Source organism: Capricornis sumatraensis, chromosome 15, assembly GCF_032405125.1.
Source record: "Capricornis sumatraensis isolate serow.1 chromosome 15, serow.2, whole genome shotgun sequence".
Classification (NCBI taxonomy): Eukaryota; Metazoa; Chordata; class Mammalia; order Artiodactyla; family Bovidae; genus Capricornis; species Capricornis sumatraensis.
In genome coordinates, this window is record NC_091083.1 from 39966640 (window position 1) to 39992228 (window position 25589).

Genomic DNA, 25589 nt, shown 5'->3' on the forward strand with positions numbered 1-25589 from the left:
TCGGGGGCGGTGACCCGGGTTACCGGGGAGCGATGTAACCAGGTAGGGGAAGGCGGGAGTCCCCGGGTTCAGGTGCCGCGGCGTCACTCCTCCCCTGGGCTCCGCAGCCCCGCGCCAAGGCCAGCTTCAGACTCGGGACGCTCCGGAGTATGAGCACTCTCAGCGATTAATGTGATTCATCTTTATCTCCTAGAACCTGAGCCCTGCGGAGCTCCTGGCGGCCCGGTCCCAAGGCGCTGCGGCCGCGCCGCGCGCCCCTGCCTGCCCGCGCCATGAACACGATCGTCTTTAACAAGCTCAGCGGCGCGGTGCTTTTTGAGGACCGCGGGGCTCCGGAGCGGGATCGGGGCGGCCGGCCCTACGGCGGCGTCCTGGACAGTCCCCACGCTCGCCCCGAAGTGGGCATTACGGACGGCCCGCCCCTCAAGGACAACCTGGGCCTGAGACACCGGAGGACCGGGTAAGCTCACTCTCCCGGGGCCCCTGCCCGCCGGCTGCCGGGAGAGGTGGGGATAGAGAGACGGGGGCGCGTTGGTGGCAACCCGGGCCTGCGGGTCAGGGGCCCAGAGTTTCCTGGGAGGACAGGTCTCCGCCACCCGGTTTCACGCACTCTCCTTTTAAGATACTAGTTCTAAGTATGGGGGTGGGGTGGGGGATCGATTCGTCAGAATAGCTCAAAAGAGGCTCGCTGGAAACGGAGGTCACCTGAAAGCGCCCCTGGGTGCTCCGAAGCCTGAACCTCAGGGATGGGGGTGGGGGTGGGGGTGACTGCCCTTCTCCGGACCGCGATGCAGTTGCGCGGCTGAGGATGAGGCAGAAAGGCCTGCTGGGGATGCACGAGCACCGGGCAGGGTCAGGCAGTAGGGGCTCCCCCGGTCAAGCCAGCCCCGCGGGCTTCCCCATCTTGTGTCACGTCAGGGCCTTGCATCCGCCAAGGTGTTGGGAAGGTCGGCTCTGCGCAGGACGCCCAGGATGCGTGCGCGGCTCGGCGGAGCCCGCCGCGAGCCCGGAGGGTGGGTGCCGCGGGCCTGGGTTTCGGTTTAGCCGGCTGAGGGCTGCGGGCGGGGTGGGAGGCGCGCAAGAGCTCGCAGGCCGCCAGCTGCTCCGGTGCAGAGGCCGTCTGCGGCCCCGCCACGTCCGGGCGACTCCGGGAGCGCCCCGCGGGGTGGGGCGGTGGGGGAGGGGCGGCGGGCGGCCGTGCTGGCCGGTCCATCTGAGAGATTGCATCAGCTGCTTGTTCTGCTGCGTTGCCTGTTAGTGAAGTAGAGATCGGGTTTCGTCAAAATGTTACTACCAGTCCTCACGGATGGAATTGGATTTCAAAGAGTTTAAAGAGGCAAAAGCCCTGGAGGTTGCGGCGCAGGCGCGCGTGCTCGCGGAGCGGCCAGAACGCGCGGGCGGCGGCGCGGCGACCCCTCCCGGAGCCGCAGAGGAGCGCAGGGCCCAGCACCCCGGCCCGTTCTCCCTCCTTGGAAAAAAGCTCTTCCTGAGGTCTTTTTACTTTAGCAGGTGGGACAGACCTGTCCATACTTTTAAGCTCTTCCTTATGTCGTGTAAAGTCCCCAACAGTGTTTTGGGTTACTTGTTTTTTTTTTCCGGTTCAGCATCTTTCCTCCACAAACCCTTTCTTGGACAGTTTCCCCTTTACCCAGAGGATCCAAGAATACAGGGAGATTTTTCAGAGGAACAAGGGCAGGGGCCGGCCATCACCTTCTCGCTTTATTCCCACCGTCCAGTGGCGACCTTTGACCACAGACGACGGGAAGCCCCAGTGGCGGGCTTGAATCCCTGAAAGAACGTTCTTGGAGAGTGTACACGGCCGGCGAGGCCTGGGCTCCTAGCGGGGACAGCCCTGCTGAGCAGATCTGACCACCTAATCCTCCAGCCTCTGGCTTCAGGATCTCCCCTCTCCACCCCCACCCCCTTTCAGTATAAAGCTGGTGGCCTTGTCCTGTGACTCCCTGGCCATCCGCCCTCTGGCACCGCCAATGCCTCCTCCACGTCCGCGCGCGTGTGACAGGGGTCCATGCAGGCTGAGACGCGTGCAGACACGACCCCCGGGGTCGCAGAGGAGGGCGCGGCTCACAGCCCCTCCTCTCCCGCTGTCTCAGGGCCCGGCAGAACGGCGGGAAGGTGCGGCATAAGCGGCAGGCCCTGCAGGACATGGCGCGGCCCCTGAAGCAGTGGTTGTACAAGCACCGCGACAACCCGTATCCCACCAAGACAGAGAAGATTCTCCTGGCGCTCGGCTCGCAGATGACGCTCGTGCAGGTAATCGGGGCCACGAGTCCCTGCCCCTCTCTTGGTGGGGCCGGGGCGCAAGCCGCCTTTCTCCTCCCGGCTGCTGGGGAAGGACGGGCCGAGATCGGCCGGTTCGGATGCTCCTCCGGCCTGTGGATGATGCGAGGCGGCACAGGGCAGAGTTCTAATGCGGGAAGAGCCTCCGGGTTTCCTCCCATCTTATCTCTGTTTGGTCCAGGAGGGATTGTGTGGTGTTCGTTAAGGAGGGCAGTGAAAAGTCAAGTGCAGACTTAGGAGAAGGTGTCCGGATTCTATACAAGTATAGATGGCTACGGATGGGACTACTAGCCCCGCGGTGATTTTCAAACTTGTGTACGCGTCAGACTCCCACCCGGAGTTTGTAGTAGTCCTTGGGCGAGGACGATAATTTGCATTCTAACAAGTTCTTGGGGTGATGCTGAAGCTGCTGGCCCCACACCACACTTTGAAAACCAGGCAGAAAGACACCCCACATCAGGGCCCCATGTTAAAGGTCAAGTACAGGATAACTTTTAAATTAACCATTCCTGACAGAGCTAGGTTGGAAAGGCAAGAAGTGGATTTGGGATTTTCTCTTCTTTTTCTTCTTTTTTAATAAATGACACCCAGAGCATTAGCTAGAATCCACACAGTTTTGCCGCTGTTTATCTTTCTACTCAGGATAAGAAGAGGCAGATTTCAAATGGTAGGGTTACTTGATCAAGTGTAGAGAAGGCGTGTGAGTTTGTTGCCAATCTAGTGAATTACATTGGACAAGTTTTTCCCCTCCATAACCGTATCACAAGCTTGGGGAAATAGGTAGAACACTTATCAGCATTTTGTAGATGATGTAATCAAGGCAGGAAGAAGTTGTGTTCCTAGGGGTAGGGAAGGCCTGGAAATAATGTAATTCTATATCAAATGCTCTTTCCATCACACAAGTTTTCTTTCATAAATGTAGTAAGATAAACTTTTATGCATCAAACAAAGCATTTAACTGAGAAAAAAAGGAGGAGGAGGAGGTGCTAAATGAGCCAAGAAATCGCATGCATTATAGTAGCCCTGCATCACTGCATGGTGAAATTTTGGTCATTCCATGAAAGTTATAGTGAGAACCCCAAAATAAAAGGGAATATTTAACTATTAGATAACAAAGATTTCTTTCCAGAGTGTAAGATTGTCCTTTTAGGAATTACTAGAAAGTTTGACAAAGCATGAAAATTGACTTGTATTCAGCCTTATTAAAACTGTAATATGCATTTTCTGCTTATTTTCAGAGTATGATTGTAGAGAAAAACATCTGTTTTGCTTTATATTAACAGGCAATAGTATTAATAGTGATTTGCTGCAGTACTGGAGGGGAAAATTAATTTAGTGTTCTTGGCTTAATATACATTTAACATAAAACTATGATTTTTTATTTTAACATAAACTAGTGATGTTCAAAATTAGTTTTTAAATAAATTATTCCAATCAGAAAAACTTGACTTAAGAAAACAAATGCATGTGTTCAGATTTCAGTTTAAACTGGTATGTTATTTATTTTGAAAATACACTACTTTATAGAGCTGTATGAATATTTCACTCTGATGTCAACAGTAAAGCATTAGATTATTGATTATATAGTTCCATATTTAATACTTGCCATTCTTTCAGATAGAAAGCAAAAAATGTTTATGACATAGTTAGGACATTTTAAAACATGAAATGTATTTGTCATTAGCAGAGACATTTAAATTTTTATGTGCAGTAGTTTTTTGAGCTGCAATAGAAATAGTTATTTTTTAATACAAAATCAAATTGTTTTCTACCTACTACCTAAAATGGTCATTCAAATGCAGTTAACAATTCTTTTTGTGTTAAGATCTTGGTAAAACTATTGCATTTTTCTAATTTACATGAAGTTTTTATTCAATGTATGAAAACTTTTGCCATTATTTTTTCTATTACACTATAGTCTTCAGAAAATAAAATGCACACAAATATGTAATTTTTAAATGGGGCAGAGATACTTGTTTATAATTATAATTGATACCCATTTAATGATTTCAAGTTTTATAGTAAATGAAGTTAGTTTCTAAAACATTAAAGTGATAAATGGAAAAATTCAAAATGTATAGAATGACCAAGGGACCCTTATATAGCATTCAGTTTGGATCTAGTTATTCTCAATTAGGCACAATGGAATGTCTATCAAAGAAAAATATATATTTATGAATATAAGGAGTTTGTATAAGTCAAACATGTATTAAACATCCAAAGCAAATTTTGGCTCTGTGGAAACCAAATAAATTATATCAATGCCTTTTACTTCTGGGGGAAAAATGTCAAGCTGTGATCTGAATAAAGCTTTTTGAGCCCTGGAAATTAGACTTGTTTCAGGAGTCAGGTTCTCACATTGAATCAATTTCTCCTATTCACTCAAGTGATCATGTCTTATCCATCTTCATCTTCCCATTTCACCCTAGTCCAGTACTTTCCATGTAGTAAACCGTTCATACGTGTTTGAATAGGTTTTAATGGGGGAATACTGCTGGAATCACCATGTGACTTGCCCAGACATATTTCTGAAAACTGGAGAATGTTTTGAAATCAAAGGAAGATATTCTGGTTTGAAAATTTATGTCATTGTAGGAAATACATGGACAGCAGCAGAAAATGAATGAATTATATTTAATGATATATGCTGGTTCTACAGAACAAGCATGTAACTGACATTATTTTTGGTTTATCTAGAAATATGTCATATTTTATGTCTATAGACAAATATGGAATTTTTCCTTTATTTCTGGCTCCAGACTGTATTTTTTGTTTATTATAATACTTCTTGTCTCTGCTTCTCCTAATTTATATTAAGTTGTCAGCATAGTTATTTATTCATTAACTATAAGAGTGTCATATTTTTGAAAATTTCTTTTACACTTAATATTTCCCTTTTGGTTGTGTTGTCAAACTCTCAAACTTTTCATAAGAAGTGCTTTTGCCTTATTTTGCTACTCTGAAGGGTATAAAACCTGATCGGTCATCTCCATTAAGCCTAGAAAGAAAAAAGCTGAAACTTTAATGGAGGGAATGTTTTAGGATCACATAAGTTACTTTTTCCAATAAATAGAAGCTCTAAAGGACATTAAACAAGACTACATTTTGTTCATCCCTGGAAGATGAAGCAGAGAGAGGTATTTACAAAAACTTCATCTTTTTCTACCCACTAGACTTGTCAACTTGTCTTAATTAGTTATAACTGTTTGTGTTATTAATCTGCTATCTTCCTAATAAGATATAAGGATTTTTATAAAAAATTAACAGGAAGATGATTTGTGCACGTGTTTTGACTTTAACCAACCAAAACAATTCCATTGTGCTTATTTCCTATGACTGACTATTGTTCAAACATTGTAAAAATATACTCTCTACTCTCAAAATATAAACAACTTTATTGTGGAATAACAAGTATGTGATTGGGGTTTTGTGTTATTGTAGGATGTGGAGCTTACCCAGGCAATAACTGACTCTGAAGAAGTTTTTCAAAGAAGGGCAAATGGGGGCTGTACCTGGTTTCAATATTTCCCATTGCTTATGCATGTATATTCAAAAAATATTTTTTTCTGGATTATAAGAGTGAAATGATTTTTTTTTTTCAGATAACAATACAGAGTGCAATGCAAGTAGAGTTTGAGACTGTATTTAGTAATTGGATGTCAATACTCCCTTCACTTAACTGAAGTGAAGTGAAGTGAATTGAAAGTCGCTCAGTCGTGTCCGACTCTTTGCGACCCCATGGCCTGTACAGTCCATGGAATTCTCCAGGCCAGAATACTGGAGTGGGTAGCCTTTCCCTTCTCCAGGAGATCTTCCCAACCCAGTGAGGAGAACCCAGGACTCCCACATTGCAGGTAGATTCTTTACCAGCTGAGCCACGAGGGAAGCCCAACAACACTGGAGTGGATAGCCTATCCCTTCTCCAGCAGATCTTCCTGACCCAGGAATCAAACCAGGGTCTCCTGCATTGCAGGGAGATTCTTTACCAACTGAGCTATCAGGGAAGCCATACACTTATAGTAGACGTTCCAAATTCCTGTCATATAGTCATGTATCATTTGGTGAAATCTGCTATATTGCAAGATTTTGCCTCCGTGTTGACATAGCTTTTGCTTAATATTGAATGTGTCTGCTGAGATATGTATGCAGTTATCAACTGCAAGGCTTATGGCTAATGTTAAATTTTCAAAACAATCTCAGATTGGTCCTGCATTCTTCTTTTTTTTTTTTTTTAGACATTCTGGGTCTTTGTTGCTATGCATGGGCTTTCTCTAGTTGTGGTGAGCAGGAGCTATTCTCTATTTGTGGTGCACAGGCTTCTCTTTACAGTGGTTTATCTTGTTTGAGAGCACAGGCTCTAGGGTACTCTGGCTTCAGTAGTTGCCATGTATGGTCTTAGTTGCCTTGAGACAAGTGGGATCTTCCTGGACCAGGGATTGAACCCACGTCCCCTGTATTGGCAGGCAGATTTCTTAACCACTGGACCACCAGGGAAGTCCTCTTCAAATAGGAAAAGAAGTACATCAAGGCTGTATATTGTCACCTTGCTTATTTAACTTATATGCAGAGTACATCATGAGAAATGCTGGGCTGGAAGAAGCACAAGCTGGAATCAAGATTGCCAGAAGAAATATCAATAACTTCAGATAAGCAGATGACACCACCCTTATAGCAGAAAGTGAAGAGGAACTAAAGAGCCCTTTGATGAAAGTGAAAGACGAGAGTGAAAAAGTTGGCTTAAAGCTCAACATTCAGAAAACTAAGATCATGGCATCTGGTCCCATCACCTCATGGGAAATAGATGGGGAAACAGTGGAAACAGTGTCAGACTTTATTTTGGGGGGCTCCAAAATCACTGCAGATGGTGATTGTAGCCATGAAATTAAAAGATGCTTACTCCTTGGAAGGAAAGTTATGACCAACCTAGACAGCATATTCAAAAGCAGAGACATTACTTTGTCAACAAAGGTCCGCCTAGTCAAGGCTATGGTTTTTCCAGTAGTCATGTATGGATGTGAGAGTTGGACTGTGAAGAAAGCTGAGCACCGAAGAATTGATGCTTTTGAACTGTGGTGTTGGAGAAGACTCTTGCGAGTCCCTTGGACTGCAAGGAGATCCAACCAGTCCATCTAAAGGAAATCGGCCCTGGGATTTCTTTGGAAGGAATGATGCCAAAGCTGAAGCTCCAATATTTTGGCTGCTTCATGCGAAGAGTTGACTCATTGGAAAAGACTCTGATGCTGGGAGGGATTGGGGGCAGGAGGAGAAGGGAACGACAGAGGATGAGATAGCTGGATGGCATCACCGACTCGATGGACATGAGTTTGGGTGAACTCTGGGAGTTGGTGATGGACAGGGAGGCCTGGCATGCTGCAATTCATAGGGTCGCAAAGAGTTGGACACAACTGAGCGACTGAACTGAGAACTAACTACATGATGTAAAAATGAGGTGTTCAATATTTCAGTAGAGTGACTGCTTCTACTGCAGCTGCTGCTGCTAAGTCACTTCAGCCATGTCCAACTCTGTGGACCCCATAGATGGCAGCCCACCAGGCTTCCCTGTCCCTGGGATTCTCCAGGCAAGAACACTGGAGTGGGTTGCCATTTCCTTCTCCAGTGCATGAAAGTGAAAAGTGAAAGTGAAGTTGCTCAGTCGTGTCCGACTCCCAGCGACCCCGTGGACTGCAGCCCACCAGGCTCCTCCGTCCATGGGATTTTCCAGAGCTGGCAAGGATGTCAGGAACCATGAAATTCTGAAAAGCTGAATGACTTATCTAAACTCACACAGCCTGTTTTTGGCAAAGTCAAAAAAGGAAACCAGGGCTCTTTCTGTTACACTACAGTTGGAGGATGAAAGTGAAATAGCTCAGTCATGTCCGACTGTTTGCAACCCCATGGACTGTTGCCCACCAGGCTCCTCCATCCATGGGATTCTCCAGGCAAGAATACTGGAATGAGTTGCCATTTCCCTCTCCAGGGAATCTTCCCGACCCAGGGATCGAACCCAGGTCTCCCACATTTCAGGCAGACGCACCAGGGAACCTCTGACCCACCAAGGAAGCCCAGGAAATGAATGAGGATTTGAGTATGATTGAGTATGATTTAAGTAATTAAGTATCATTTAAGTAATTAAATCATAACAGTGCATCATCACTTTAATTTGATGGCGGTTTGTAAGATCCATTCATGTGGGCAGAAAGAAAGATAAGGAAGTTCAAAAAATAATGTTCTAAATGTTCCAGTTAGTACTGACAAGGACATGGACGAACATTTTGGCCATGACCTGGAGAATCGAGAGAGGTTTGAGAAAAAATTGACCAGGCATTTCATACCTCCATAGTGCAGGTTCACCCGGGTGCCATTATCAATCTCTTCACTGCTAGTCCTTCTGTGTGTGTAGGGGACGAAGTTTATTCATTCCTAACACTTAACACCATGGCATACAAGACCTTCTCAGTGTGTATTTGTTGAATGAATAGCCTCAGGAGTTTTCTGTTTGTAGAGGCTGGAGGAGATGGAGAATTTGAAGTCGGGCTAAAACCATAGTAATAATAGCACAGTTTGGCAGGAAGAGTGGTTGGTGGTGTCCAAGGCTTCTGAAATGCCATGGTGAGGTAATTACACCACTGCTCATAAATTTGAGGACAATCATCATTGCTTAAGACACAAAGGTAGGTTAACATTGAACATATGTATATTATATATGAATTGAATATATATATTATGTATGATATGGTTTATGTGTATATAAACTGGGATAGACTACCTTGTTTTACCCATGGGGGGAAAAAGAAGATGAGTTATAGATTTTTTTTTAAAAGTAGGATTCACCACAGGTTCATTCAATAATTAACGCTTGAGTAATGCACCAAAAAAAAAAAAGTGTATTTATAGACTAAGTATTAAAAAAAAAAAAAAAGAAATTCCAGAGCAAGTACCACCACACAAACCATTAATATACTGTGGGATCATGTTATAGAAAAAATTGACAGAAAGACATAATCTTCTTCCCACATTTCATCCTTTTAAAGGCAAATATTGGCTTTTTAGGTTTTTAATATCTATATATTTGGATGAGAACATGATATTTAAAAAGAAATGTCAAGTGTCATTTTAGCCTCTAGAAATTGTGTCCAGCTCTTTGCAACCCCATGGACTGTTGTCTGCCAGGCTCCTCTATCCGAGGGTTTTTCCAGGCAAGAATACCAGAGTGGGTAACCATTCCCTTCTCGGGGGATCTTCCCGACCCAGGGATTGAACCCAGGTCTCCTGCATTGCAGGCAGATTCTTTACCATCTGAGCCACCAGGGAAGCCCTCCAGAAATCCAGCAGCACCTTAAACAAAAACAATGGAACTAACTGTATTTTACAGTATTCATTTCTTTGCCATCACCTATTTAGAAGCACTTAATTTTTAGCTTAAAGCTGGGTGTTATTTGCCTTTTTCTCTCTCTGGTTGTCTGATTGCTCTATCTCTGCTTTGCCAGTTGCTACCTCCTTAATTGCTAGAGGTTTCCAGGGTTTGTTCCTTGACTCTCTTTTCATTCTATCTACTGTCACAACCTCAGCTCTCACTTCTGTGCATTTGACCCAAATCTGATCTTCCTTGCCCTTGAATCTCAGATGGCCTCTTTATTTTCTCACTGGCACATTTCACCTGTATGCTCTTCTGGTACCTCAAGCTAAACGTTCCCAGACCAAACCCATCATTTCACCCTCAAACAATTCTTTCTTCCTCAGAATGGCACTGTCTTCTCTTCTTACATAAATTTGATAACTCAACGACATCTCTAATTCTTCCCTCTTATTTACCTCCCATAATGTCTCTGTAATTTGATTTCTGTTGTTCCAAGTCTGTACTGGAAACATACTTCTCCCCCCCATTATCCCTGACATATTCCTTCAAAGTCTAGTTTCACGAACTCTTGAGTCACATGAAAGTAACCCCTCCTTCTGTTTCACTGCTGTAACATTTTATTTTAATGCATCTTAAGCCAATTACCTTCTCTCCTATATTAGAATTATTTTTTTGAATTATAGTTGATTTACAATGTGTTAATTATTGCTGTACACCAAAGTGATTCTGTTATAGACATATATATGTATTCTGTTTATATGTTACAGACATGTATATATATATTCTGTTTATATGTTACAGACATATACGTATTCCATTATAGACATAAATATATGTATTCCTTGATTCTGTTTTTATTTCATTGTTTTGTTCACGTGTCATTTTTTGGGTTCCACATATAAGTGACATCATATGGTATTTGTCTTTCTTTTTCTGACTTTCTTCACTTAGTTTATCTCTGGGTCCATCCGTGTGGTTGCAAATGGCATTTTTCTTTTTTATGGCTGAGTAATAGTCCATTATGTATATGTACTATATCTTCCTTATCCATTTCTCTGTTGATGGACATTTAAGTTGCTTCCATGTCTTGGCAATAGTGAATAGATTTTAGAGTTATCTATGTATTCTCCTACCTCTCACTAGCCTCAAAATTTTAGGGCAGAGTCCTTTAATATGTTTTTATTCCCAGGATATAGCTAGTGTTCAGTCTGTACAGTGAGGGCTTAGCACATTTGTTGAATGAATGAATGAACAGATATTAATTCCAGTACTGTTAATGTCTGAGAATATGTAATGATCAGAGATTATAAGAGAGGCTTAGGTCCTTTCTGGGAAAGTAACTGTATGATGGATAATTTTTTATGTTGTGTTAACTGAGAAATAAAACCTTTTTAGGTGTCAAATTGGTTTGCTAATGCAAGACGTCGGCTTAAGAATACTGTTCGACAGCCAGATTTAAGCTGGGCCTTAAGAATAAAGTTATACAACAAGTATGTTCAAGGGAATGCTGAGCGGCTCAGTGTGAGCAGTGATGACTCCTGTTCTGAAGGTTTGTTGATATTTTTATCTGGTTTCTTTACTCTGCCTCTGTAAGGAGTCATTCACCTCAATTCCTATTTCTAAGGTCGATCCCACAAAACATAATGCTGTCATAATGGTTCTTTTTTACTGCACAGAGTAACTTGACTTTTATAATACTATAAATGACCAACCAGATTATGGCTGTTTCCTCTTGTTCATAGATTTATCATGTGTCAGAATAACATTTTCTGTGACGTTTATTAACATTAAAATACCAAAGGGAGAAATTACTTAGATTCCTGCTTTTCTTTGCCTAAAAATTAATCTTAAATATCAAAGATAACTTTACATACTTTAAATATTCTTCCTATATGTATATTTTAAATCATTAAATATAACAGTTGGGTGTCTGGGGAAAAGTACGTGTAAGAACTACCTAGTGGTATTTTCCTTCTTAGATGGAGAAAACCCTCCACGAAACCACATGAATGACGGAGGCTATAGTAATCCAGTTCACCATCCCGTGATTAAAAGTGAGAGCTCAGTCATAAAGGCTGGAGTACGGCCAGAGTCACGAGCCAATGAGGACTACGTATCGCCCCCCAAATACAAGAGCAGCTTGTTGAATCGTTACCTTAATGACTCTTTGAGACATGTCATGGTCACAAATGCGGCCATGATGGGAAAAACAAGGCAAAGAAACCATTCGGGATCTTTTAGTTCCAATGAATTTGAGGAAGAGTTGGTATCTCCCTCGTCGTCAGAAACGGAAGGCAACTTTGTCTACCGCACAGGTAAGTCTGTGCTTTTCGTGATAACCTTGTTTAAACAGAATGAAGGCTGCAGCAGACGGCCTTCTTTCTACAGGTGTCAAGACATAATTTTTATAGCCTGCGTATCAGATTTGCACATGTGGCCCATAATTCAATTTGAAACCTTTCATTTTGTTCTTCATTAGCAGATATTCTTATTAGCAGATGATGGTCTACTGGGAAGTTTTCATCCTCAGTGAAAATCTTCAATCTTAGCAATAAACATACTTAGAGGAGATAAATGTTGGCTTTAAGAATAAATTATAATGGAGGAATGTCCCAGATCGTAACTAGCCATGCAAATATTTTGCATTCTATCTTTTCTCTTAAATTATTTGATTGCTTATATTGATGGAAAATGAATATAAACTAGCATGGGTGGTGAGATGTTTGTGAAGGAAAAGTGCCTTAAATTGCTTTGGAAATCTTACTTTTATTTCTGAAAAGCACAGGTAGGGCTGATAAATAGCTTTGAAATCTTTACTTTTAGTTCAGAAAAAATGAATCAATTTCTACCTGTCCTCAGCTTTCAGATGGAGTGGCAAGCTTGGTAAAATTTTCTGTCTTGACTTCAATTCCCCCAGAGCTTTGCATGTAAAGAGTGTTTGAGCAAGTTTGCTTCAGGACAGAGGATTGTGTGTGCCCTATATCTGGTACAGGTAGAGTCCATGTCCTGAAAATGCCAGGCAGTGAGATTTAGAAATGCTCCCCCGCAAATTAACTTCAGGAAGTGTGGAGTCCAGCTGTATTATGTCACAGATAAGAAAGCCCAGACGAAGAACAGACAGCTAATGACTCTTCTATAGATCAGCAGTGCAGCTGAGCCTGCACCAGAGGTCCGAGGAGTGTAATTACTGCTAGGCTGCTGTTACTGTTATTGTTACACACCAGTCAGTAATTGAATATTTGTGATATACTAGGTTCTATGCTAAATACTATGGCTGTACTACTACCTGGAGTCCTTAGAATATCAAGAAGCCTGATATATAAACAGTAGAGCTTTATAAAGACATTTAAAGTTGGCCTGCTGAATATATCCTTAAGGTTATTTAGTCATAAATCTGATTTTCAAGTGTCTATAAATATGTACAAGATACACTATCTATGAGAATTCAGAAGATGTTGCAATACATTTTTGATGACTTAATCCCATTTTCTGTTTGTATCTCCAAATCTGACAATGAAAACATCTCCAGATGCTCAGAAATACATAGGCTTGTAAGTAATAATTGTGTCTAGGAAGAAGTAAAACATACAATAAAAGATAATTTAGCCAAAAACAAAAAAGTTCAAACTATCTGTTAATACCTAACTGGTGTGGCCAGACCAGAACTTATAATTCAGAATGTTTATTTTCAGAAAAAGGAAAAAAAAAATCAAGTCATTCAAGTACAGATAATTGATAAAAGAATAAACAGAAAACAAAAAATGGTAAAATAAAGACTGAAAAACAGATAAATAAATCAAGAGTTGGCTCTTTGAAGTCAGTAGTAAAAGAAATAAGCAAAAATTAACTCAAATTAAAGTTGGAAGTGAGAAAGAGGATATAGCAATCAACATATTTTTGATTAAAATAATATTTTAAAAACATTATAAAGTACTATACATAATCGTTTGACAATATACTGTATGCAAATGTATGGATGAAGTGAATTGCTGTTATCCAGATGAATTGTTAATTCATAGTAAGAAAACTTTTAAATGACTGCTAATGCAGGAAAAATTAAGGTTTTTAGTAAACTCAGTTCCCAAATGCTTGATAAAGCCATTGGATTTCTTTTTTAAACTTTAAAGAAATAATTAATTCCAATGCTTTATATATGTTTCTGGAACATATAAAAACATGGGAAGTATCTCAATTTTTAAAAATGTAAATGTTTTCCTAACCTCAAACCAGATTAAGACAGCATAATGTCAAAATTTTTATTTGTGGTACTGATACTGACTATGAAACAATATGGGAAATATTGATAATCATCTAATGTTAAGTGGAAAAATTTTAATTGAGGATGTCCTGAATATGACAAGTGTGTATGGACAAGACAAGAAAGATAAAAACAATAAAAATTACAGTTGAATGAGGTGGGGTAATTGAGATCTGTTCTTTAAAAACTTTTTTTCTTTTTCCTCGTAAATTTATGTTGCCCAGTAAAAACAAGGTCATGTGCCTGTGAAATTTCCCCAGCGTGTGTGGGTCTTCTGAAAATGCAAGCTCTTTTCAAAGGTGACAAAATTTAAAATCAGAGAGGGACTAACATCCTGTACAGTTGATGCTTTTCAAAGTGAAATAGCCTGGCCATTTATTTTTATTAAAGCATTCCAGATGCACTTGGTTCAGGTTATGGACTATTCATTTGCCAAATTCTATTTTTAAATAAAAACCTATCTTTTAGTTATGCAAGCAATGAGATCACAGCCTAGACACATAAGCTTCTGGTTTCTCATGCATGTGTATAAGCTTTAAAAGAACAGAATAAAATTGTAGAGTTTGTGGATGGAAAATGAAGCAAGAGGGGTTGGCCTAAGACTGGTCTACTAAATTTCAAAACACCAAATGACTGTCTTCTGTGAAAACTGACAATGTTGCTGCAGTTGTCGCTGGGTTAGCAGTCATGCATGAGTAGTAGAACAGGGAATTTCAATAAATACTTTCTGAGAAACTGCTTTGGTTTTCCCTGGCACACAGGCTTGTTCTGAATTTCTTCACTTCTTTCTGATTGTGTCTTTTTTCCTCACCTTAACAGCAAACTTCTAAGACTGCTATTAAACACCCCTTCTCCCACCCTAGTTCTATAGGAGTAGATGACCTACTCAGAAGAGATCACCTTTAAATACAATTTATTGATTTATCTGTGCTTAGAAATTGTATCCATTTCTTCCACCCATTTTCGTAAGACAGCTGCAATCTCATGATGCATTTCATTAAATATACGTAGGCAAAAAGCCAAGTGAAAGAAAGAGTTGGTTTTTGGAAGGGCAATCACTGAATTTCGTTTCCCTTGTTAAATTCTAGGAGGGAGAAGTCTGGAAGATCATAAAGCAGTAATCCTAATTGAAGATATTACTAGACACCATCCAAGTAGATACAAACATTTTTTTTTAAATTTTATGTAGATATTAAATATTTCTCTGTAATCTTCAATCTACCACATCATGTAGGAATAAAAGATATTTTTTCAAGGGCATAGCAGGCTATCAATAAGTATTCTGATGGCTTCCCCATTGGCTCTGCTGGTAAAGAACCCGCCTGCCAATGCAGAAGACAAAAGACACGTGGGTTTGATCCCTAGGTTGGAAATGTCCCTGGCAACCCACTCCAGTATTCTTGCCTGGAAAATTCCATGGACAGAGGAACCTGGTGGGCTATACAGTTCATGGGGTCGCAAAGAGTCAGACATGACTGAGCTATTTCTCTCTCTCTCTCTCTCACACACACACACACATATTCTGACAGCAGCAATCATAACATAGAATTGATCAGAATTATTAGGGTTATTCCTTCTAAATAGAATTAAGTAATATGCAAGGAAATCTAGGCACTCGGTCTCTGTTCAATGAAGCCATCTAAATTAAAATCACAGTCCTCTTCATCATGTCGGGTTAAGTGTTAGTTGCCCTGCTGCTGCTGCTGCTAAGTCGCTTCAGTCGTGTCTGACTCTGTGCGACCCCACAGATGGCAGCCCACCAGGCTCCCCTGTCCCTGGGATTCTCCAGGCAAGAACACTGGAGTGGGTTGCCGTTTCCTTCTCCAATGCATGAAAGTGAAAAGTGAAAGTGAAGTCGCTCAGTCGTGTCCAACTCCTAGCGACCCCATGGACTGCAGCCCACCAGGCTCCTCCGTCCATGGGGTTTTCCAGGCAAGAGTACTGGAGTGGGGTGCCATTCCAATGGTAATTTTCAGATATTGGATGGAGTAACTTCCCATTGCAAACTGCCCTCCAGGTCTCTAGTCCTTGGATGGGTCTGCTCTCAGAGACATCAGGATAAGGGCTGTAGCTTCATGCCCAGCTCCATTCCTCTTCACTCGGTAGTTGAGCTTCTCCAAATGGGACCATCTGTGAACATCTGTAGCATCTTCCAGAGGATGTCCTTGTAGAGCCTTTCCTAACTTGGATTCGAGTTTAATTTACCCTCCAAACCAAGCCTGTTAAATCTCCTTCTCCAGTGAAGAAGAGAGGAGTCACTTCTAAGACGTATGCTTGATGAGGGGAAGGACAGGCAAGTCTTGAAATAAAATGTGTGAACCTCCCTGCTCTGTCGCTGGCATGCAGACAAGTTCCTATCCTGCTGTTTCTTTTCACAGCTCTCAAGTGATCAGCTTATAAATGGCTAGTACATGCTAATGATTACTCTCTGAGCCCCCCTGCCTCCCCAGTATGTAATTCATAAATTTACTCTGCTCCCTAAAGCCTGAATGTTTCAACTTTATCTTATTAAACTGCCTGAAATCCCTCTTAATTATACACATCTGGTATAGCAAAAACATACTGGTGGAGAGAACTCTTTTCTATATTAGTGTGAATTAACCAGATTCGCTTTCCCTCCACTTGATGAAGGTGAATATCCCTGAAGCAGTGGAGATTTTGATGGAAAGAAGAAATGATTTATTTCGTAAACCAGACTCTTTGGGAGGAAATGTCCATTTGAATGGCCTGCAAAATGAGGGAACTAGGGATTTTGGTTACTGGGGAAAGACAAACAAAGCAGCAGGAAGTAAATCTGTGAGGACGCAAGGCTAAATGCCATTTCCAAATTTTGTTCTTGGCTAATGATGACCCCAGGACGTGGGGAGTGGGGGTGGTGGTGGAGATGTTCTTTTTTGCTCTCTTCCTGCATACATGTATACTTTAGAAATTAACCTGGTATTTTCCATAGTAAAACATAGGGATGCTCATGGGTTGACTAAACCATTGGATTAACCTGGGATTTAACTGTAATCTATATAGCATAGTTTCTTTGGAGAAATGGCAGTCTCCGTTCTCAACTACACAGTGCACTTCTGGGACACAGTACGAGGTGTCCTTCAGGCATCCACATCACATACCAAAAACACTCCAGGCTCACCAGAGCCCTGGGTTTTATGCTGGGCTGCTTGTCGAAAACAGCATAGCTTAAATGAAGCAGAGGGAAAGATTTAAAGAACTGCCTTGCCAGATCTTTTTGAACACTGAATGACGACTCTTGATTTGTTTCATCAATTTCAGGTGTTTGGGGGGTAACTTAAAGAAAGCCTCATGGTTGCTGAGAGAAGGCTTTACTCTTAAGGATGGTGTGGGTTTCTGTGTCCATGCTATTTTCTCTCTGGAATTTTGTTGACCAGTAAGTCGACTTTGGATACTTTCATCTTCTTTTATTTCCCTTTTTATGCTTGTCACTTCCTTGTTTTTAGTGAAAGATTAAGCTCAGCCCTGTTGGATGATTCCAGACATTCTTTTCCTGGCATGCAAATGACTGTTGATGTGCTCCAGCAGAGAATAATAAAACCCTCTGTCACCAGCCCAGTTAGTGACATTTAAAGGATACTTGAAAGGTTATCCAATTTTTTTTTTCTGTCTTCTGTCTTTTACTACAATAATACCTCACCTATCAGATACCATCTGGAAATGAGGTTTTCCACCGAAGTGAAATTTCCAGATAGAAATTTCAGGACTGATTTTTAAAAAGATAGACTTTTCTGTTCCTCTGGACATACAGGATGAGACATAGCCTGTGGATTGTGTCTCAGCATCCCCACGTCTTCCCTAAACTCCTCCTCCTGTTGCTTTTTATATGCTTCCAGACTAACTTGCTCCTGACACCTTTGAATAAAGAACAGTGTCTTTCTGATAACCTTTTTTAAAAGGGGTCTTTCCTAATTACTTATTCCAGAGCAGTAACCTTTGAAATGAGACTTACAGAAATTCTGACCTTTGGGGAGGCTTGGGATAGAATTATAAAAATTTAAGCATGATATTATGAACACTGTAGATGTTTAAATATTTATCAGTGATGATAATGGCAAAACACATTCACTTGGATTATTTCTGAAGTAGCACATTAGCTTGAGTTTTGAAAGTAAATTTTCTTCTTGCAAAATTTAAATGAAGCTGCTTAAATGTTCCATGTAATATTAAAAGGCTAAGAGATTCGTGGCAGACAAAAATAGAAAAAGAGAACAAGCTTTGGCATAAGCAGTTTGGCATAAGCTCCTTCAGGGGTTAGTTTTTCATTCACTTTTCTTTGTTTGTTATTTGGTATTGTCGACTAAAAAAATACATAGTCACAACCTGAATGTAGAGTTGTTTTATTTGATGGGAATGTTTAGGACTCGAGCCCATTTCAGTAGCTCTGAGAAAACTACTCCAAGGAGGCAGGAGGGATGTCAGACTATATACAAGTTTTCAACAAAGGGAACAGGCCATCTGAACATCAAAACTCAGGCATAAAGTTATGGAGCTTACTATGCATGCGAAGATGCAAGCCTCTGGGTTCACTGAATTCATTCCTTTCATATATGCACCTCATATGTCTGGATCAACCCTGTTTCCTTCTTCACCTTGCTTCTTTCATTTCCCCAGCCCCTTAGCAATCACTGTGGTGGCTGGCAGTATCCGGTGGATCGCAGTTTTGGGAGGCCTCATTCACATTTGAAGGCCAGAAATTACTGATGTCTGTGACATTTCTCATTTATTGATATGGCAGGTGATATTTTCATTTCACGGTATCATGTGAGAGCCTGAAAAAGTCTATGTGCAAATGTTAAGACTTAGCAACCCCATTCAACAACTTGGTTTACAAACAAATTGGAAATACATAGCAGCTTCATTTAGAAAATGTGCACCTTTTTTAGGGCTGTGTTGGATCCTGACTACGTTTTTGTCCTTTTATATTGTTTTCTCCAAGTGGAGCCTTAGAATGATGGCAACATTGTTTTCAAATTTGTATGACGGTAGAGAGACGGCTTCCTGGAGTGCAGCTGTATGGTCTCTCCTTTCGGGCTGATGCTCACCGATTGGTGTATATTAAAAGCCCTCGAATGCCCTGAAATAGTATTTTATTCCTTTTTATTGTCCCCCTAGCACTTCATACAGTGTGTCTCACGGATTTGCTCTGGAACTCTTTTCTTAAGTGAATGAGTTAGTGTTTTCATGATTTCGTCTGTCTGCCTCTTAAATCACCAAAGACATTGTAATGTACGTGTGTACATGTCGATCTGTGTCTGTGAACATGACAAGGGAAAGAAAATGGTCCCAAATATGTTTAAATGGGTTTAAAAAAGAGGCAAACGCAGAGAAAGTTAAAACTGGTGGGAAAAAACTAAACAGAATGAAGCTTAGAACTACGAGATGTTTAAGAGAGTTGAAATAAAAACTTAGAAAGTATAAAATGAAACGAAACCAATTTTCAAGTTAAAAGAGTGACTTTCAGGAAAATGTAAGGACGATAAATGGAAAAGTTTAGCAGTTTAAAAAAAATCCACTGAAGAATAAAAATGTGTAGCAGACAGGCAAATAGAAAAGGAACTTTTATGGATTTGACTTCATTAAGTAATGATATCTGTTGTCTACTCATCTAGGTCGTCATGTGGGTGAGATTTAAGAAACAGTGCAGATTTAGATCCAATGATTTATACTCTTCGGTCCCATTCACTGTCAGGGTTGACATGACTTCTTCAGCTTTTTAAGAATGACTGTTTCTAATCCTAAGGTGAAATTGGAGGAAGTCTTTGCAGAAATTTTACATTTTCTCTGTCCTCCACATGTAAGAATATAGATCTCATACATTTTTACCTATTTTCCTGTTAAAAACAAGTTTATCAGTGTTACCTTTTGATTCTGTGGGGGTATCCCTATATTTTGGCTGGACTGTCTCCTGGCATTCCATCTATGGTAATTGATTTTCTGACACTCTGTGCATTTCAGACGCTGCAGTGGTCAGTCACACCTGGTGTAGTTTCATAGAAGTGCTGGTTCATGTCACTGCATTTAATACTGTGTCAGTGTTTCCATTAAGAGACTCTTTTCATTCCCTAGGGCTTCTAAATAAGTCATAAAAACTCAAGCCAAACTCAAAGCTGGCATAAAAGGATCTTTTTCCCCCTTCTTCTGTGTATAAGGAATATAAGTGCCTAACGCCTGCTAATTCTAAATTTAGTCAGGTTTGTAAACTCTTTACACACTGACAAGACCGAATAAGATCTGTTGACACCTCTCCAGCCTGGGACTGAGAAAGATGTCAAAAAGTTTTTACTGTCTGTGAAAATAAGAAGACATTCTGTTTAATGAACATGGAAGTGGTTTCTTTTTTTTTTTCTTTCTTTCTTTTTTGGTGAGTCACAGTTAGTTTTTCCCTTCTGCCTCCCGACTTTGTTTCTAAAATTAAACAGGTATTTTTCTATGTCAAAATTTGTCTTGTTGATGTAACAGAATTTTTACTCAGAATAAATACGTGTTTTCTTCTAGCCCAGAATTTGGGTACTTTTAAATTTTGTTCTTGTTTTCTATTAGACATTATATTATCTATAATTGTGGTTTTTGAGGAAGAAAAGTAATAATAATTTTTTTCACTTTGTTCAATTTTTTTCACATTTGAATTGTTCATGGTTTTTAGTTTAAATGAAGGATGGCATGTTTAAATGGCATCTGTGTAATGAACCTTTCCTTTCTTCGTTACCCAATTTGTCTTATTTTCATCTTACTAAAGAGGAAAATGGCCAAGGATTTTTATAAATTCAGCAGTGAACTTTAAAGAGTCTTCCAGTTCAATCCCTTAATTTGCAGATTAGGGCATTGCTTTGGGTTCTACACTGAGCACTGAAATGGTTGAGGTTTTGTATGCAGGTGGTTGCGTCGCTTGGAAATGTGATCCTGACCATTGGTACCGTAAGTCTATTGTTTTTGGCAATTTCAATTAATTGAATTTTATTTTTAAAATCGTGTTGTTAGTGTTGAACTTTTCAGAATTTAGGATAGATGGTTGTTCATTTTTAGAAAACTCATGCTTTTTAATAGCTTAGGTCTCTTATTGCTGCCTTCCTTTCCCTGATTCTTTTTTTTTTTTATTATTAATTTATTTATTTACGTTTGGCTGTATTGGGTCTTCGTGTCTGTGAGAGCTTTCTCGAGTTGTGGCAAGAGGGGCTGTTCTTCGTCGCGGTGCACAGGCTTTTCATTGCAGTGGATTTTCTTCTGGAGCACAGGCTCTAGGCACACGGGATTCAATCAGAAGCTTGTCTGGTTTAATGGCTGCAGTGGAAAGGTCTTCACACGTGTTGGTAGATGGTAGACTGTAATGGACATCTGGTACCTAGGGTTTATGCTGTGTTGCTCCGAGAAGAGAAATGGTTTGCAGAAGATCTTTAGTGGTCCCTGCTGTGGGCAGAAGTCTCTTGGGGTGTGTGTGTGTGTCTGTGTGTGTGTGTGTGTGTGCGCGTGTGTGTGTGTGTGTGTCTGTGTCTGTGTGTAGCAGTCGTAGCAGTAGAATTAAACACAGTTCGGAAAACAAAGAGGCTTTTGAAAATGACCGGTGGTATCCTTCCTCTGTCATGGGTCTACTCTAAAGACGTCGCCTCATTACCTGAAAGTGGTCTGAAAAACGTGGGAGTGATACCAACAATCCAGTTGGAGAGTGGTTTGGGGAAGTTAGATTGGACTCAGCTTAGCAGTGACATCACTCATTGGCTTCTCACAATGTTGAGTCTTTTTTCCCTCAGGCCAGTAGGACGCTGAAGTGCAAAGATAACACTAAGGTGCTTCGGGGTCAGGTTCACCTGCAGCTTTCCCTCAGGTCAGACACTCTGCTACGTGAGTGTGAGAAAAGCTGAGTTGCAGTGTAGACATCACCAGGCCCCAGGTCTGGGCAGCACTTTGCTGTGTGGCCGGATGGCACTGTGAGTTTGTGTGGCGTCTTCCATAACCCCTGGGTTGCGATGGGGTGAGAGCAGCCTCTTGCCCACTGACTCAGTGCTTCGATAGAGGGACCACGATGGACATCTTTGACAGAAAGACTGTGTTCCTTTTTGGGCACCATTATATAAAGCAGTCCTGCCTTTGATTGAGCTTCCTTTAAATGAAGAGAATAATGTATTTTAAAACAGTGATGTTGAGAGGACTCATTTGGTGAGATAAAATTAAAATGGAAAAACAATGCAGATGAAAAGGAAACCTTTTTCAAGTGCTGGAAGTTGGAGACAGCCATTCATAAAGTGGAATTTCCAAGAAACAGCTGCTCTCAAGCTCCCACACCATTGCCCCTGCGTTTGAAATTGAGGACTGATGGTCCCTCGCTCGAGCCAGATGCAGATTACGATGGACAGAGCTCTCAGCATGGCAGAGACACTGCAAGGAAGAAGACCCTGTTCTGCCAAGACTGTCATTATGACACTAAAATGTACCCTTTTGCTGAGGCCAAAATTCAGAGTCGCTGCTTCCAGTTTCTGCACTGATTTAGAGAACAGATGCGTAAAAAGCAGAGTGGTATTCGGGATCATTTGTCACATGGCTTTGGGGCAAGAGGGTGGCTATCTGGCAAGAACAAGAATTCCTTAGATGTTACTGGGTCTTACATTTCTAAACGTAAACTCCCAACCAGAAGTTGCTTGATGCCAAGTGCCTTTGCTGTGATGTCTTCGCCCAGCACAGAGCTAAATGGCTGCTTGAGAACCACCAGCCTTCCCTGGTTTGCAGCCGAGGCCGAATGCTATCATTGTTTTGCATCTTCCTTAATCGTCTTGGTTGCATTTCGTCTCGCTGTATTTTTTCTTCCTTTTCTCCTCTCCGGGGCTGCTAAATCTCTCCAGCTGGATCAAGGAGTTTTTTCACAACTTTGTCAGTAGTGCAATTGGTTTTGTTGTGTTTTTTACTGTGTCTCCTGGGTTCCTTTACTTTAGACCTTTTCAGAAATTATGGCGCCAATTCAGATTTACTCATGACCCATGGGACCTCCAGTTTATCTAACCTGTGTACTTTTTTCTTCCAGGAGTTTTTTTTTGTTTTTTTGTTTTTTTAATTTTTTTCGTAAAACGTGCTTTTAAAAGTATAAACGTAAATCATCTGGAATAGTCATTTTCAACTATCTTGAAAGGTGTTTGAGTTCTATTTCATGGTTACTGTGATTGAAGCAGTAAAACTTTTAGTTTATAGTTAGAATAACTTTTCTCTCATTAGGAAAATATAAAAAAAGCTCAACTTTATGATTTCATGACATATTACCAACCCCCAAATACCATTCCTAATCCCCACCCACCTACACACGCTCGGTGAAACGCTAATAGGAAACTCAGAGAAGAAGCAGAAAGGTAAATGATCTGTGTTTGACTTCACTCTCTCTGGTGCTTTAATTAAAATGATAGTATAAAGCTCTGGGTTGACGCCCAGTGGAAGCATGACCAGTTCAATGTATATTTTACTATAGTTAAATACCTGCTGCTTCATCTGTGGTTTGGAAAATGACTTTACTATGCCCCAAATTTCTCTCCAGCCTCCCTTCTCACCCGACCTAAAATCACCCACTTGTAGATTTAGCCACAGGAAGTTATGGCATTGCCTTAGACATCAGGCTCTCCATATTCACCCAGAACTGCTAGCAATTGATAATGTGCTCCAAAGGCCTTGGGTCCTTGAGCCATAAAATGAGGGCTTATGACAAGATAATCCATAAGAACCTTTTTGTTTTTGTTTAGTCTCTCAGTCGTGTCTGCCTCTTTGTGGTCCCATGGACTAGAGCCTGCCAGGCTCCTCTGTCCATGGGATTTTCCCAGCAAGAATATTGGAGTGGGTTGCCATTTCCTTCTCCAGGGAATTACCTTATTACCCTTGATCACCTGAGATCCTGTGACATTTTTAGGGAGAGAAGGGAGCCCACAGTTTACTGAAAGTCATAGTTAAATACAGACCGTATTATCTCTGTTAGAAACAGAACCTAGGCTCTGAGCAACAAGGGGAACATCTCCCAGGAGTATTAGGGAGCCCAGCAGGGCTCAGTGCACTGGTGGCAGGTAGACCATCTGCCCAGATGCTAGGCCGGGAGGTAGGCGAGGGACCCTTGTTAAACCTGCAAGAGTTCTATCTGTGTCATTTTAGGAAGACTCTCCTAATTTTATAAAAGTTTGCTTCCACAGTTACTTGTACTGTTTGTATTATTTTATTTGTACACTTATATGCTCATAATTAGGCTTCCTTGGGGGCTCAGTCAGTAAAGAATCTGCCTGCAATGCAGGAGACTCAGATTTGAAGATCGCCTGGAGAGGGAAATAGCAACCCACTCCAGTATTCTTGCCTGGATAATTTCTTGGACTGAGGAGCCTGGTGGGCTACAGTCCATGGAGTCGCAGAGTCAGGACTGAGCAACTAACACTTTCACTTTTATGCTCATGCTGCTGCTGCTGCTAAGTCACTTCAGTCGTGTCCGACTCTGTGTGACCCCACAGACGGCAGCCCACCAGGCTCCCCCGTCCCTGGGATTCCCCAGGCAAGAACACTGGAGTGGGTTGCCATTTCCTTCTCCAATGCAAGAAAGTGAAAAGTGAAAGTGAAGTCGCTCAGTCATGTCCGACCCTCAGCGACCCCATGGACTGCAGCCTGCCAGGCTCCTCCATCCATGGGATATTCCAGGCAAGAGTACTGGAGTGGGGTGCCATTGCCTTCTCCGTTTATGCTCATAATGAAACCTAAAGTGTTTTTATAAATGGTATGAGCTAAAGATCTGATTTTTCCCCCACATTGATAGCCAGTTGTCCTAGCACGACATCCTGAGTGCATCCACTGCTCCTCACTGATTTGTAGTGCTTCCCTTATGTGTGTGTCTGTTTCTAGGCTGTACTGAATACCGTCAAACCTAAACGCTGCTCCTCTGTCAGTAGCACACTGCTTTCACGACTGTTGACTTTCACGTGTTGATGTCTGGCAGGCTGTGTCTACTTTATGTTCACTTTTTTCAAAGTATTCTCATCTAGATTATTGAATATACTTTTCTAGTTGGACTTTGGAAGAAGTTCTGCTTAAAAAAATCCCTTGGAAATTAGGATAGCACAGAATTTAATATCTTTATTATGTCAGGTCTTCCCACTCAGGCATATGGTTTATTTCTCTATTTATTAGGAGCATCTTTCATGATGCTCAACACGTTTTTGTAGTTTTCCTTTACATAGGGTCTGCATATTTCTCATTAAGTTAATTATAGGATCTTTTGTTGCTCTTATTGTTTCTATTGTGAATGACTTGTCCATTACATTTTATAATAGTCATCACTAGATATCCTAAAAGTCTGTTGGATTTTGTATATTTTTCTTATATCCAGTTGAATTGTCAAGACACACAAACATATATAACCTTCAGAGAGTAACCGTTTCAGGTATTTATTTCCTCCCCTCTTTCCCTTTCTTCCATCCTCCAGGTATTGCATCACACTGACCAGGCTTTCTGAAACAGTGTTGAGTAATAGCAGTGATGACAGACACTTAAGGGAATTTTCCTTATATTTTACCTTTAAGTATAATTTTCACAGCAAGCTTCTGATATGGTCACTTTGTCATGTTAAGGGATTCTCTTTCCATTCCTAGATTATCTGATAAGGAATCCCCTGCCCAAAACACACATGTAACCAAACAGGTTGCTCCTTTTATC

The 25589-nt window shown here is 41.3% G+C and overlaps 1 protein-coding gene across 1 annotated transcript in view; it reads left to right on the forward strand.

Moving 5' to 3' along the window:
• Positions 1-272: 272 nt before the first annotated feature.
• MKX (mohawk homeobox) overlaps positions 273-25589 on the forward strand; it is a 64312-nt gene continuing 38995 nt past the window's right edge. The window contains exons 1-4 of the mRNA XM_068987832.1: positions 273-460; positions 2112-2271; positions 11051-11204; positions 11635-11970. Coding sequence (XP_068843933.1) covers positions 273-460; positions 2112-2271; positions 11051-11204; positions 11635-11970 — 838 coding nt within the window. The remainder of the gene's footprint in view (positions 461-2111; positions 2272-11050; positions 11205-11634; positions 11971-25589) is intronic.